At 44.2% G+C, this 15,773-nt stretch overlaps 1 protein-coding gene across 1 annotated transcript in view; it reads right to left on the reverse strand.

Moving 5' to 3' along the window:
* ccdc175 (coiled-coil domain containing 175) overlaps window positions 1–15,773 on the reverse strand; it is a 122,696-nt gene that overhangs the window by 85,320 nt on the left and 21,603 nt on the right. The window contains exons 4-6 of the mRNA XM_078562730.1: window positions 14,784–14,919; window positions 4,684–4,912; window positions 3,285–3,407 (exon numbers count right to left, since the gene is read on the reverse strand). Coding sequence (XP_078418856.1) covers window positions 3,285–3,407; window positions 4,684–4,912; window positions 14,784–14,919 — 488 coding nt within the window. The remainder of the gene's footprint in view (window positions 1–3,284; window positions 3,408–4,683; window positions 4,913–14,783; window positions 14,920–15,773) is intronic.

Raw genomic sequence — 15,773 nt, forward strand, 5'->3', positions numbered from 1 at the left:
TCAAGCAGGCACCAGCGCAGGTACCAGCATCTTGGTGGGTATAACATCGCTGTGTAGTCTACTGGTGCACATTGATGAGGGCACGTCACATTCGCTGGAGGTGCAGGTGGAGGCAGAGAGTGCCCAGGGCACCGGCAGTCGGAGGACTGCTGGGGACCAGGACAATGCTCAGTCAATGGCTAATGATGGGCCTCTGGAGTCGTCCATGAGGCAGCAGATGCTGGATATCCAGCAGGGTGTGCAGGAGGATCTGGCGTAGATACATGAGGGACTGCGTGCCATGGTGTCCGTTGTGGAGGAGTCCATGCGGAATGTGTGCACTGTGTTAACCCTCATGGCCGAGCTCAATGTCTCCTCCATGGAGAGAGTGTCGAGTGTAGAGGCCTTTCCAGGGACTCAATCAGGGGTTCCTGGGGATGTGCTCAGACCTCCAAGCCCTTTCATCGGCAATGACCTCAGCTGGTCAGTGTCAGTGTTGGAGATGGATTGGGCACCCAGTACCCCAGCTAGGTGCCCGTCCATCAATGGTGAGCAGGAAGGTCCAAAGTGACCTGACATTGGTGCACAAGCTGCCTGTTGTCTCTGCGGGATCCTTTCAGGGCGCTCCAGATGATGGCAGTAGCTCCTCCGCCCCTCTGCCAGTGACCGTGGCATCTGATGAGGCTGCGGCGACTGGGGAGATGCTGGTCGTGGCACTGGCCGTTCCCTCCCAGATGGGGCCAGCACAGGCTCCATGGGCCAGAGGACACCTGCCAAGGTCATCAAGGCCAACAAGACACAGAGTGAGCAGGCCCTGGCCGGTACCAGCGAGGGGGGAGCACCTAGACGTAGCAACCACAAGTGAAAACTTGAAAAGCCTTAAGTGCAACATGGGCTTATCACGGGTGATATTTGGTTCCCCCATTTTTCTTTTCTTTTTTTAATAGTGTGATGGAAAACACCGGTTAATGTTAATTTCTGCAATGTTTCACATTCACAAGTAAATGAGATGTTATTTTGTGCAACTGGCCTCTGTATGCTTTATTTGTTCTGTAGGTGAAGGATAGGCCATGATGTTATGATGGACGTGTGTCTCGTGAAACTTTATTGCAATGGCACATAGTGTATGTTGTTGACAAGGAACTGGTTCTGTCAGGGATTGAGTATGAAACTTGCAGCCCTGGCATGTGGTGGTGGTTCTTATTTGGTAGTCTAACTGAAGGAGCATTGCATTAAAGCTTCCCGGGTGTCCCTGCTGCCTGGAGGTTACCCAGATCAGCGTCTATGCCCTCAGAGTTCTCCTCACAGTGCTCGTCCTCAGACTCATTACTGGGCTAACATCTGTTGTCTGTGTAGCTGCGTCAAGATCTTCTTCCTCCACTGTGTCCCCCGTTGCCAGTGCCAGATTGTGGAGAATGCAGCATGCAACCACTATTAGTGACACATGATCTGCGGGGTATTGCAGTGTGCCCCCTGAACGGTCCTGGCATTGGAAGCGCATCTTGAGAAGACCTATGGTTTTTTCTACCACCACCCTTGTGGAGGCGTGGCTCCTATTGTACCGCTGCTCTGCCTCTGTTCTTGAGTGGCGGAGAGGCGTCATGAGCCACCTTTTGAGGGGATAGCCTTTGTCACCCAGCAGCCATCTATCCAGTCGGGTTGGAGCACTGAAGAGCCTCAACACCAGGGAGTGCCTCAGGATGTAAGCGTCATGGGAGTTTCCAGGGTACCTCGCACAAACTTGCAGAATCTGCATCTTGTGATCACACACTAGCTGCACGTTCATGGAGTGGAATCCCTTCCTGTTGACGAAGGCACCCGGCTCACCCACTGGCTCCTTTGATGGCCACATGTGTGCAGTCGATTGTACCCTGGACAGCAATCACTGCAAAGTCTCTGGCTTGCTCAGCCTGGCTGGCCTCATCCATGCGGTAATGAATGAAAGTCAATGCACGCCTGAACAGAACGTCTGTCATCAGTTGAATTACTGTGGACAGCTGATTGGGACACTCCACAAAGATCCCTCACTGACCCCTGGAAAGAGCCGGAGGCATAGAAGTTGAGGGCCACTGTGACCTTCAGCACCACTGGCTTGGGGTGTTCACCCACACAGTCGAAGCTGATCTCAGGGCCGATCCTCTGACCGATGGAGGTCACACTCTCCCTTGAGTGACGGAGCCTCCTTCGGCATTGCACCTCAGACATATTGAGAAAGCTGCATCGCTGCCCGTAAACCCTGGCAGCAGGATAGTGCCGTTTTCTGTGACCCCTTCCGCCTTGGACTTCTTGTTGGCCGTGCGCCCCTTGTGCCTGCACCTCTCCTCCCACAGGTCGCTCCCCTGGAAGCTGAATAGGGACACTTGGCCTCCTCCCCCTTCTGGCCCTCTCTTCCCCCTCAGAGGAGGTGCCTCCAGTGGAGACCACATTCCCCATTACCAGGGTTAGGGAAGGCTGTCTGATACCTGGAAGGCCCCATGCAGTGTGAATCCTCCAGTGGCCCGGAAAACAACAGAGTCCTGAACTGAAGTCTCTAAATTCTCTGAATGCAGCTCTGAAGTGAAACGAAGCTGTCCTGTTCACAGGAGCAACCAGCAGCAAGTGATATCCTAAACTCCGCACTAATTGCTTTGACAAGGCCACTGACCCCTCTTATCCCACACGTGGATGAAGTTTTGCAATTTGTGGCCTGCCCGTATGCCCGTGCGACGGCCTAAAAATCGCACGGGCTACGTAAAGTCGGAGACAACTGGTGTCTCAAGGGCCTTAACTGGCCACTTAATTAATGGTGGGTGCACTTCCGTCTCCATCGCACGCCTGCCTAGCGAAATATTGTGAGAGTGTGTGTTGATGTCGGCAATCTCAGCCGACGTCAACACGCTTTATTTAACACTCGAGCGGGTTGGGCACGCGCCCGCTCGCTAAGCTAAAATTTCTGCTGCAGAGAGAGAAATAGATAGGCCAGGGAGACTCAGTGGAGGTCAGCAACACCTTGGTTCAGTTCACAAGCATGAACCTGAGCTTCCAGTTACCTGCCATTATAATTCTCCTGTCCATTCCCATTCTGAACTCAGCCTCCTACACAATTCCAATGAAATTCAACATATGCTTGACGAGCTGTACCACATCTCTCACTTAGGCACTTCACAACCTTTCAGACTCAACACTGTGTTCAACAATTTCAGATCATAACCTCTGCCTCCTGTTTTTTGTTTTTGCTTGACAGCTCCCAGCATTTTCTGTTTTTATTTCAGATTTCCATCATTCACAATATTTTGCCTTTGTATTAATGATGTTTTATGTCTTACATCTTTCTGGGTTGACAAATCATCATTCAACTTCACCAATTTCGCATTTAACCCATCAACTTTGATTTTCTTCTCAAAATTTGCTGCATTCTGATCCTGAACCAGCAGGTGCATTTCTGTCAACTAAAATAAATAAATAATTTTTACATTTATGTGGCAATTACAAACATGTTAAAATATTAACTGCGTTTAAGCATTCTATTGAAAATTAAATTGACATATTAGCCAAACTTAAGCAAACAAAAATCTCACTCCTATGGAAGCTCAGGCACTAAAAAAATAGCCTGAATTTCCTCTGTGAAGCAGTCTGATAGTTAGACCCCAAAATGTGCCCATTCCCATTGCTACTCTGCTGGCCAAATTCACTCAAATTTCCTGCAAATCTCATTAAAATACACTTCAATGTAAAATAGGTGCAAATCAGTGTAAACAATTGGGGCCAAGGAATGTACCAAACTGAGACCACAGGCTGAATTTTCATCCTCTGATGCTGAGTAGTCCCTTGGCAGGGCAAAACGGGAGGCATGTGGGCCACATTTTAAAATTTCCATTCCGATTTCCAATGCCCAACACTTTCATCAGGTCAGGAATCATGGCAGGTTATGACCTGTTGTTCACTTAAAGTGACACTGGCTTTGTAACTTAAATCCCTGCTAGAAATTGAAATTTCCCTTCCCATGATATTTTTCTGTACGCAGGTGGGTTTCTGAAGGCAGTGGGAACCAAGCCAGGTATGTCAGTTCGTGAACCTTGTGGGAAGCCTGCTGTGGAGTCGGGAACCTTTTGACAGGTCAGTTTAAAAGGTCTTGCCAATGCCTTTTCATATCCCCATCCCCTTTTCTTGCCCCTTCCATACCTCCATGCCTCCTCCACCAACATCAACTTTGCCACTGCAACCCCACCAGCCCCCAACCTCAAATACAGAGCAGGTCTCAGTGGGGATCATTTAAAAACTCAAAAACTTGCTCAGACACCAGAAAAATGACTGTTTCCTGCAGCATCTGAAAATCTGGTTGAAGTAGGCCTTTGAGCAAGTGCAACTGTAGAAAACTTGCGTGCAATGCTTTATAACCTGAAGGCAGGTCTTTACTATGTGTGGAGATGCATTCGGGCAGAGAGATCAATTGTAAAAGATTGAGGAGATTTGGACGTATTGTTGTTGCGCATGAAATGCAAGATTTTAGATTTGCACCCAGGTGAAGCTTGTCTCTGGATACAAATGCAAAGGAAATTCCAGGTGGTTGACACATAATAAATAACCAAGGAAACTATTTTTTGATTAAAAAGAACGTTAATGAATTTCTGAATTTAAATTTGTAGTTTGAAATTAATTCATATTAACAAAATTACATGTAAAACAGAATTTCATTTTTCCCTTGAGAATGCAAGAGGAAATTACCTTTGCTGTCAAGATTGCCTTTTGTGTTTCAAAATGGCTTTGTTCCTCACTTAGCTCCTTGTTCAAATCTACAATCTTTCTGTCGACGAGAATTATTTTCTTTTGAATAACGCTTATGTTGTCATGTGTTTCATTTAATGTAATTTGGTCACTGGTTCGCTTTTCCATCACCTCATTCAACTGAGATACAAGATTATCATATAGTGCTCCTGCCTTTTGCTGTATAGGGCTGAGAAAAGGAATGATAGAAAAAATTGCGTAATGACTAAATAATTCTAATATAGTCAATAGTGCACAGGTAATTACTTGACTATCTCATCGTTACACATTGTAACTTGTATTATTCTAAATTCAGCATATATCTAACATAACACATTTGCTATGTATTTCACATAATTGTTTGGTCATCATGCCCTAGAAGTTCGATTGCATGGTGTCCATTTTACACCCACCTAAGAATCCATAAGTGGGTGGCATGCACATGCCCGTTCTTTGCCTCAAGTGTGTATATTGGATTGGACTGCTCACTGGCATCCTCTAGGTGTGCTGGAAATATTAGAATATGCTCGTTGTTCCTTTTGGGAAATTTGTCTTCCCCACATATGGAATATACATGATTGTCTCATTCAGAAAATTGTGGTACTGACAGTCAGCATCGATCGAGCAGGAGCACTATTTAAAGGCTCATTCACTCCATAGAGGTCTGTTGCTGGTTCGTCCAATTGGATCATTGGTCAACTTTTGGCTATTTTTTTGCCTAAACACAAGTGAATTCTGACTTCTGTGAACATTCTTCTGATGGCGCCGGACAGCTTTTGAAATACCTTTATTGCAGCGATGGGTGATTTGATAGGTCTGCCATTGGGTGGAGGAAAAGGTGGAAGAGTGACAAACACAGCAGAGTTAAGAACCAGGTGGGAAAATAAGGTGGAGGAGGGCATTGCGAAGGAAGTCATATCCACAGCAAGTCTTTGGGGAACACATCTCATACCTCAGCTTCACAAAGGAGCAATGTGTAGGGACTTTCACTTTGTTGAAGATGCTATTAGGGATCTATTTCATCTGCTGCAGCCACAACTCGAGCCCCTAACCAGGCCAAAAAACAGGATTGTCTGTAGCTGGCACAGTCATGATGGCTCTAAGATTTTGTGCCTCAAGACCCTTCCAAGCTGCTGCAGATGGCAGCAGTGAAATCAATACACAGATATATCTAGATATCACCAAGTCTTTCTATGTGAGGAGGAATGCATAGATCATAGTCCTAATGGGCAGGGAGAAGCAGGACAACAGGTTTTGTCCATATTGCAGTTACCCCAGGGTCCAAGGTGCCAAAAACTGTACCCATATTACCATGTGTGCAGCCCATCAGCATCCTGACAGTTTTTTTGAATAAAAGGAATATCACTTCTTGATTGTCCAGTTTATTTGGTACCAAAGGCATTGCATCAGGCTGGTGTGTGCCCTGTTTCCTGGCAGCTGTCGAGATTCATTCATCCTGCAGTAGTTCTCTATGCTGCCTTTATTCCAACCAGGTTGACAGGCGAGTTACTTGGCAGAAAGTAATATCCTCTTCAGACATGGCTCATGTCTCCTGTCAGGAACCCAGGCACACTTGCAGATGCACACACTACTACTAGAAATATAATTGAGACAGTTGGCAGGCTGAAGTAACACTTCTGCTGGCTAGCCCATTTTGGAGGAGCTTTATGATATACCCCAATCCAGAATTATGGCCATGAGCTGCATTACTTTGCTAAACTGAGAGACCAACCCTTACCATCACCTGGTTGGCAAGAAGTGGAGGAGGATGAGCAGTATAAGGAGGATGAGCAGAAGTCTCAATGACCACCTGTGTCCCTATCTTCCAAAGCTCAGGAAGCAACTCCAGAGCCCTTCACCTGAACCATGCTTCCCATCCCCAGTACACCAGAAGTATTGTATACTAATTACTCCCAACTTTGCTATCACATCTGGTTGCCTTCCTTCAGTCCTCCTTTGACTAAAAATAGCAACACCTACATTATATAAAGAGAAGAAATAATATAGTACAAGAACACTATTCCATTTGTACATAATAGTTAACAGGGATAATTAAGAATTAACCTTGTCAACCCCCAATGCTTATATCGTGCACTCAATTACTTAACTGAGCTCCAACAAGGTATGCCCCCAGTACCTATGGTTTGGGGGATATAAGGCTGCTGAATTCCAATGAGGCCACTTTACACAGCACTGGTAGGTGATCTCCAGCTCGTCTGGGCACTAACTGCAGATTTCAGCATGTCAGCGTGGCATAGGGGAGTCAGGCCCTTTGGGTTGTGAAGCGCCGACAAGGGCACTAGCCCACTAGAACAGGTAGCAGAGGAGCAGGCATACTTTCATCCTGGAAGAGAACAGTAGGTACCTCTGGTCGTTCTCCGAGAACGTCCGCACTCCTATTGCTCTACTCCAAAACAGAATTCAGCAATGACGTGATGGTGTGGAAGCCCTAGCCAACATTGGGCCCCAGAGCCAGGAAACAGCAGTCTGAGTTTCCATGGCACCCCATGTTAGCTATCAGAGCTTTCACCAGAGCTGTCACTGTGGGGGGGCCACTATCATGTAAATAGAGTTGACCACTCACAGATCATCTCCATACTCTCTGTGAAGCTGTGGCATAAATTGGAGCTGGACTTTTCCATGATCTGAGACATTGTTCATATTGTGGTAGAAAAATCCAATGCATTTCACATTTCTTACTGTATGCTCAGCAGCTTTCTTTGTAGTGTGGGCCTTTGACATCTGCATCTAAATTCTCTGCCAAAGAGTTAGTTTCTGCACCCTGAACTGGCACATATAGTTTTTTAACCTCCAACCTTAGCTCATGTACACTTGTGCCCAGTGATTCATCATGTGGACCCTCCTCTCACTTACCCTCTAAAATACACAGGGCTCCAATCTCTGAGCTAGTGTTTGCTTTGGCTGCAATTTGCCATGCATATTGTGAAGAGTGAGATAGAAGAAAGAAGGGAAAACAAGAACAAAGTGTAAAAAAACATGTGCAATATCTCCTCTAGCATTGCCAATCGCCATGGCCATGACTTGACCCCTCTATGTCTTCTTTAGGTAGGGAAAAGTTGCACAGGTGGAACCAGCCTCCTCTGGTCATTACCTCCTGCCTTATCTTGTACATGGTTTTCTCTTGCAAGAAAGAAGCTGATGGCCTTATAGGCTGTTGTGAATATATATGGTTTGGGGAAGTGAGGGATGCAATAATGCTGAGATTAGAAAATGCAGGGAATGTGAGTAGCAGCAGAAGCATGGTGCAGTGATTGTAGGAAAGTAAAGGGAAATGAGGGAGCAGAATGTGTGAGCAGTGTGGTTGCAAATGTGGGGAGAGAGTAATTGAGGTGAGAGGTAAGATTCATACCTTGATAACTCTGCTTGGGTAATTAAACTTATACTGGCATCTGTCATAAAACCACCATATTTTTCATAATATTATTATGGGATATTGTAAAGTAGGCTTATGTTTGTGTGTGTATGGATGGTTCTGGCTGTGTGGCTGATTTAATTGAATTAGAGCCAGATAGACTGCAAGGTTGAAATGATCAAAAGCGTTGGGTGCAAACAGGATATTTGAAATGCTAATGAGTGGGCTAGGGTAAAGTCAGCAGATAGGGTGTGAATCAAATTTGCATGTTAAGATAAGTGGGGAGTTGTTTGGTTTTCAAAGAAACATGATAAAGTTTTACAACTGTCAAGATAAATAGGGCAAGTTTATTTTTCTCAAAAGGAAAAGTTCATATGGACAACATGAAGGCTTATTATATTATGGGAAAAGTAAATTCCAAAGGAATAAGGAATCAATGGGATTTACAGATTAAAGAGGGAGGAATACATTTAAAGAACGAAGAAAGGTTGTATCAGGGGTGGCCGTGTAAGATCTAAAAGATACACTGTGTGAAACAGGTTAGGGGAAACAGCCTCTAGTCACTTTGCAGAAGTCTGCTGTTCCAGTAACCAAAGTTGTGTTAAAAAGCCTTTGCACTTCCACTGTCGAGTAGATGCTGTGGCAACCTTGTTGGATTGCCTCTCTACATTTAAAATCTATTTTGGACTGCTGCCTTAAAGGGGGTGTGTAGTTGGGAGTCAGGTTAATTAGGAATTTGGGGATTTGTTATTACATTAAGTAACAGTGCAACTGTATTCTTATGTATGTGTTTTAATTCTTTTCTTTTGCTAATAAATGTTTTAATTTATTTTTTAAAATCTCTAAAGGTGTTAGTGGACTAATTATTTCTGAATCAATGCACACACCTTGTCATAATTAATACAAATTGCAAAACCATTGTAATAACATGGCCAAGTTTCCCTTGTGGATTTGGTCAGCCTGGCAAATACCACCTGCCGTATCGTAACACATCAGAGCCAAGTTCTGGGAATTAATCTCATAGCATGGACCTCCCTTTTCCCAGTGGTGGCAAATAGCTTTCTGCCACCGATACCCTCTGAAACCACACCTACTATCGAAAGAGACATGATCTTCCTCCTGACTACTGCCTGGAACAGAGCCTTGAACACGGCATCTAAGTACTTGGATAACCTCTCTGGACCACTCCAATCCATTTTCAACAGCCAAAGTTTCTTCCTGCTGTTTGCAGCTACAATGTACTGCTTTCTTAAGAAGACCCCCGCCCCTCCTCCAGCAAACAAGTGTGCAGCCAATAAGCAGCATAGGCAGTGGTGACTGCATATTTAACCCATGAAATTGAACTTTCAAGCAAATTTCACAATGTTCTGTGCTGATGGGAAAAGGTGCTTGCAGTATACACCCTCCCCCATCCGTGCCCACCATCGTGACACAGAAAGGGAACTTGGTAAGCTCCAGAAGCAGTTCCTCATGTCTGTGTCAAGATAATAGACTTGAGACAAATTCACTTTGCCTGACTTTCCATGTGCTATTCATTCTGATTACTGGATTTCAACTTCTTCACTGTGCTAAATCAGGGCATAACAGGGTTTTTATTGCGAGTACAGGTGCAGATGGATATTGGCACAAATTATACTTGGACTAATTTTTTTTTGCAAGTTGCCTACTTGTCCACCTTACCTTCAGTAGAGGAGTTGTAAAATCTCGAGAAAAATAGTAAAGTGGTGATTCTCGATACTGTATTATAGGGGTTATGTTACTGAGTTGGCAATCTAGAGGCTTGGGCTAACAACCCAGAGAACATGAGCTCAAATCCTATCACTGTCATTTATGAAGTAAAAACAGAAAGTGCTGGAAAAACTCAGCAGGTCTGGCAGCATCTGTGGAGAGAGAAACAAGGTTAACATTTCGAGTTCAAGTTCGAGTTCGGGTGCTAGGATCAAGGATGTCTCAGAGTGGCTACTGGACATTCTGAAGGGGGAGGGTGAACAGCCAGTGGTTGTGGTACACACTGGTACAAACGACATAGGTAAAAAAAGGGATGAGGTCCTAAAATCAGAATATAGGGAGTTAGGAAGTAAGTTGAAATGTTGGACCTCAGAGGTAGTGATCTCAGGATTACTACCTGTGCCATGTACTAGTCAGAGTAGAAATAGCAGGATATATCAGATAAATATGTGGCTGAAGAGACGGTGTGAGGGGGAGGGTTTCAGATTCCTGGGACATTGGGTCCGGTTCTGGGGAAGGTGGGACCAGTACAAACTGGACGGGTTACACTTGGGCAGGACTGGGACTGATGTCCTGGGGGAACATTTGCTAGAGTGGTTGGGGAGGGTTTAAACTAAAGTGGCAGGGGGATGAGAACCTATGCAATGAGTCAGAGAAAGGGGCATCAAGGACAAGAACAAAAGACAGAAAGAGGAATAAGAACAGTGATAGGCAGAGAAATCAAGGGCACGAATCAAACAGGGCCTCAGTGAAAAATAGTGGGAATGGGACAAGTAATGTTAAAAAGACAAGCCTCAAAGCTTTGTGCCTTAACGTGAGGAGCATTCGCAATAAAGTGGATGAATTAACCGCGCAAATAGATGTAAACAGGTATGATATAGTTGGGATTACGGAGACATGGCTGCAGGGGGACCAGGGATGGAAACTGAACATCCAGGGGTATTCAGTATTTAGGAAGGACAGACAAAAAGGAAAAGGCGGTGGAGTTGCATTGCTGGTTAAAGAGGGAATTAACGCAATAGTGAGGAAAGATATTAGCTCCGGCGATGTGGAATCTGTATGGGTAGAGCTGAGAAACAATAAGGGACAAAAAACGTTAGTGGGGGTTGTATATAGACCCCCAAACTGTAGTGGTGATGTTGGGAATGGCATTAAACAGGAAATTAGAGACGCATGCAATAAAGGAACATCTTGAATTATGGGTGACTTGAATATGCATATAGATTGGGCAAATCAAATGAAAACAATACCGTAGAGGAGGAATTCCTGGAATGTATACGGGATGGTTTTCTGGACCAATACATTGAGGAACCAACTAGAGAACAGGCCATCCTAGACTGGGTATTGTGTAATGAGAAAGGAATAATTGGCAATCTAGTTGTGCAAGGTCCCTTGGGAATGAGCGACCATAATATGATAGAATTCTTCATCAAGATGGAGAGTGACGTAGTTAATTCTGAGACTAGGGCCCTGAATCTTAATGAAGGAAACTACGATGGTATGAGGCGTGAGTTGTTTTGGTCCCCTTATCTGAGGAAGGATGTACTTGCTATAGAGGGAGTGCAGCGAAGGTTTACCCAACTCATTCCTGGGATGGCGGGACTGACATATGAAGAGAGATTGAGTCAGTTAGGATTATACTCGCTGGAGTTCAGAAGAATGAGGGGGGGATCTCATAGAAACCTATAAAATTCTAACAGGACTAGACAGGGTAGATGCAGGAAGGATGTTCCCGATGGTGGGGGAGTCCAGAACCAGGGGTCACAGTCTGGGGATACGGGGTAGACCATTTAGGACTGAGATGAGGAGAAATTTCTTCACCCAGAGAGCGGTGAACCTGTGTTACCACAGAAAGTAGTTGAGGCCAAAACATTGTACGTTTTCAAGAAGGAGTTAGATATAGCACTTGGGGTGAAAGGGTTCAAAGGATATGGGGAGAAAGCAGGAGCAGGCTATTGAGTTGGATGATCAGCCATGATCATAATGAATGGTGGAGCAGGATCTTAGGGTCAAATAGCCTACTCCTGCTCCTAGTTTCTATGTATGACTCTTCTTTGAAGAGTCATATGGACTCGAAAATTTAACGCTGTTTCTCTTTCCACAGATGCTGTCAGACCTGCTGAGTTTTTCCAGCATTTTCTATTTTTATTTCAGATTTCCAGCATCTGCAGTATTTTGCTTTTATCCTCCTGCTGTTTATTAATTTGAATTCAGTTTAAATAAATCAATTCAGTTTAAATAATCCACAGATAAAGGTTGCTGTCAGATTGTTATGAAAACCTTTCCTGGTCTGACCTATATGTGACTCTAGCCCCAAACCAATGTGATTAACTCTTGAATGCATTGTGAGTGCACCAGTAATCCATTTAATTGTATCAAACCACAACATTACTGTTATAATGTAGGCAGTGTTCTAGTCCAAACTATCTTCAATGGTTTTATCTATGATTTTCCATCCTGTACAAGGACAGAAATTGGGATGTTTGCTGAAAATTAGTGTTTAGCACCATTCGCAATTTAGTGTACCGTTTAAAGAGGTGTATTCTGGCATTCCCCCAGGTACTGGAAGTGGCTGGGAAAGACATTCAGAGCAGGAAAAAGACTAGCTAATGGCATAGCAGGACAGATAACAGGTTGCCAGATGCAGGAATGGAGGCCTTGGTAAAAGGAGATGGACCAGAGGGGAGATGCCCTTATCCACAAGGAGCCAGGAGGCCCTCCAAACCATATTTAAGGAGGCAATGGGAGGAGACATTGTTGCAATAAATCCAAGCAGTGCAGCCCCAAAGATGTGGACGCAGTGCCACAAGACATTTAATGTCCGCAAGCAAGTAGTCAACGTCAGTAAAATCACCTTCAAATGCCATATCCTTACAAATGAACTATTAGCTTTGGACATTGTTCAATTCACCAACCTTCATTCAACTAAGAGCAACCTCTGATAATAATGATACCATACCTCCAATTCATAGTTTCACCTTTCCCTCAAACAAACTTAGCACTATTGAAAGCCTCATATCCACATCTCACAGCTTGCACGCATTTTCAGCTATTCATCTATGACAGGCACATCACCCAAACATGCACTGATATATTTCCCATTCTTTTGCAGGACAAAGTGGACCAGGGGTAGTAATATTTAACCAGTGGGAGACAAACACCTAGCACATGATAATGAGCTTTCAGCATCAATGTCACAATGTCCTTGTGCTGATGTGAAGAGCTAGTTGCACTGTGCAGCCTCCCCCACCCGTGCACACCATCGTGACACACAGAGAGAACTTGATATGCTCCAGAAGCAGTTCCCCATACCTGTGCTAAGAGCTTCACTAATACACTTGAAACAAATTCACTTTATTCTGACTTTCCATGTCCCTAACTCCATGGAGGAGAGGATGCTCACTATCATTGGATTAGCCACGACAGAGGCTGTGGCCAGTGGCGGGCCGGAAGCCATCAAAGATGATGGTATGCTCACAACCAATCCTCGATCATCATTACCGACTTACCCTTCATTCCATAATCTGTTCTAATTTACAAGCTACACATAGTGCAAGCATAGGCCACTTGCTTTTCCCCATTCCCTAGCCTTGTACCTTTCTCCTTTCAAGATACCCAAGAATGTACATGGAGGGAGAGGTTATTGGGGAACAGAAGAACAGTAAACTAGGACAGAAGGCAAGGTGAGTCAGGACAGAGGTTGAAATTACCCAGGGTGAGAAGTCAGAAGCCATGAGAAGAATGCAGTGAGCATATCTGGTGGGAAACTTGACATATGGCATTGGGGTGGTAGTAGAAACTAGAAGTTTAGGAGAGCAGCAAGTGGGTGGACTAAAGGAAGGTGTTTGTAGGAGAAGAAGATGCCAAAGCAGTAGGGTTATAAACCAAGGTGAGATTTGTTAATCTGTTATTTTAAAAAAATATTTATTGGGAAATGGATATCACTAGCAAATGTGTATTCACTGCTCGTCCCTAAAAATGGAGTGACATGCTAGGCTATTTCAGAGGACAGCTAAGAGTTAACCACATTGCTGGAGTCACATTTAGGCCAGACCAGGTAAGGACAGATTTCCTTCCCAAAAGGACATTAGTGAACCAGATGGGTTTTTATGACAATCAATGATAGTATCATGGCATTATGTATTCCTCATCCAGTGATATTACCGCTACACCACTATCCCTTACTTACTAAACAATTTCATAATGCGATTGTTTAACAACAATTAGGTTGTCAAGACTTAAAAACTGAAAGTCGTCTGTGCAACTTCATAACATCACCACATTCCACCCCACTTAGTTTATCTGCTAATGAAACCTTCATCCATGCTTTATTACCTCTGGGCTCGACTATTCCAATGTCACCTTGGCCCCCACCACTGTGCATTCCGATTTGAATCGCTCCACCATTAGTGGCTGTGCCTTCAGTTGCCAAGGCTCTGAGCTCTGGAATTCTCAACCTAAACCTCTCTACCTCTTTTAAAATGCTCCCTAAAACCTAGCTTTCAGTCATCTGTCCTGCTATCTCCTTATGAAAATGCTCCTTAGAAGCAGCTTGGGACGTTTTACTATATTAAAGATGTCGCATTAATTGCAAGTTGTTGTTTTTGTGTGTCATAAAAACTAGATATCGCTTATTTATTTAAAGCATTATTTCCATCAGTCAAAGAACTCACAATTTAAGGAAGCAAATTACCTCAAGTTTTTACCATAGCATTTTATTTTTATGGCAACATATTAGCTACATTTCACATTGGACCCTTACAGCCAAAAACAAAAACAAATTTTCCTCCGATCAATCAAATTGGATGCATTCCAGCTTCTCAAGAGGCAAAAGTCCAATATCCAACATGCAGTCATTGAGGGAAAATAATACATTTTTAATTGCAAAACCGAGGGTGCTGTTGAATATGCTGTGCAACGCTGCATGATGCTGAAAGATATATCATTAATATGTGCTTACCACAGAGAGGCATTTTCTTTCTCCAGCCTACTGTATTCCTTTTCCAATGTTCCAATTTGTTGTGTCATAGTCTCGATTTTGGACTGCAATTCTTTCAAGTGTGTTGCTTTCAACTCACGGGCAGCAGTAACAGCAACTAAAACAAAACAAGCAGTTTCAATGTTTAAGAAAAAGAATGCATCACTGTGGAACTCATGTTGCTGCTGTTTTTGAAAGCTTAATTTCTTAGCTACTCTCAACCCATGGGGTATTAAATAAAAATTAGTGAAAAAAATGCCTGAATAGCATTCAGCTAGTTTTTTTAAAAAAACTGTTCTTTGGATGACGCTGATATGGGTATGGATGCATTTATTACCCATCCCTAATTACCCTTGGAAGGTAATAATGAACTGCCACTCTTCACTGATCTGATTATGTTAACAATTCTCACCCACTTAAGTATACTCAATGTGCAGGTTGTTCTTCAAGTCATCAACCAAAACACCAAGCCCTTTGACCATGAGGAAGTGACAGGGACAGGGAGGTGATGCTACTGGCAGTCTTCAGTCATAGCCCTGCACACAGGCGGCCTCAGGATGACGGTCGCTCTCTACAGATCGGGGCAGGAGTGGAGTTCGATCCTCCTGAGGTGACGGAATAGACCTTTACAGGTACAGTGCTGCGCTCCCCAATTGTGGAGGGGACAGAAAAGGAACCCTAAACACAGCCAGCTTTCCCTGCACCTGCCAGGTTACTGCTCCTGGCTGGTCATCCATTCTCCTCAATCAAAATGTAAAGAACAAGCCTCCTAGTCATCGTATGAATCTCGGTTCATTGAGTGTCAGAACACTTCTAGGCAACAATACAAGAGCAGAGTGTAGAATAGCCCTCATAGCCAGAATGCTGAACAGGTACATCAACATTGCTGGCCAAAGCAAAACAAGGCTTAGCGTGGAGTCTAAACTTGAGGAGGTTGGTACAGACTACACATTCTATTGGATTGGCAATTCT

This window comes from Cetorhinus maximus, chromosome 18, assembly GCF_964194155.1.
Source record: "Cetorhinus maximus chromosome 18, sCetMax3.hap1.1, whole genome shotgun sequence".
Classification (NCBI taxonomy): domain Eukaryota; kingdom Metazoa; phylum Chordata; class Chondrichthyes; order Lamniformes; family Cetorhinidae; genus Cetorhinus; species Cetorhinus maximus.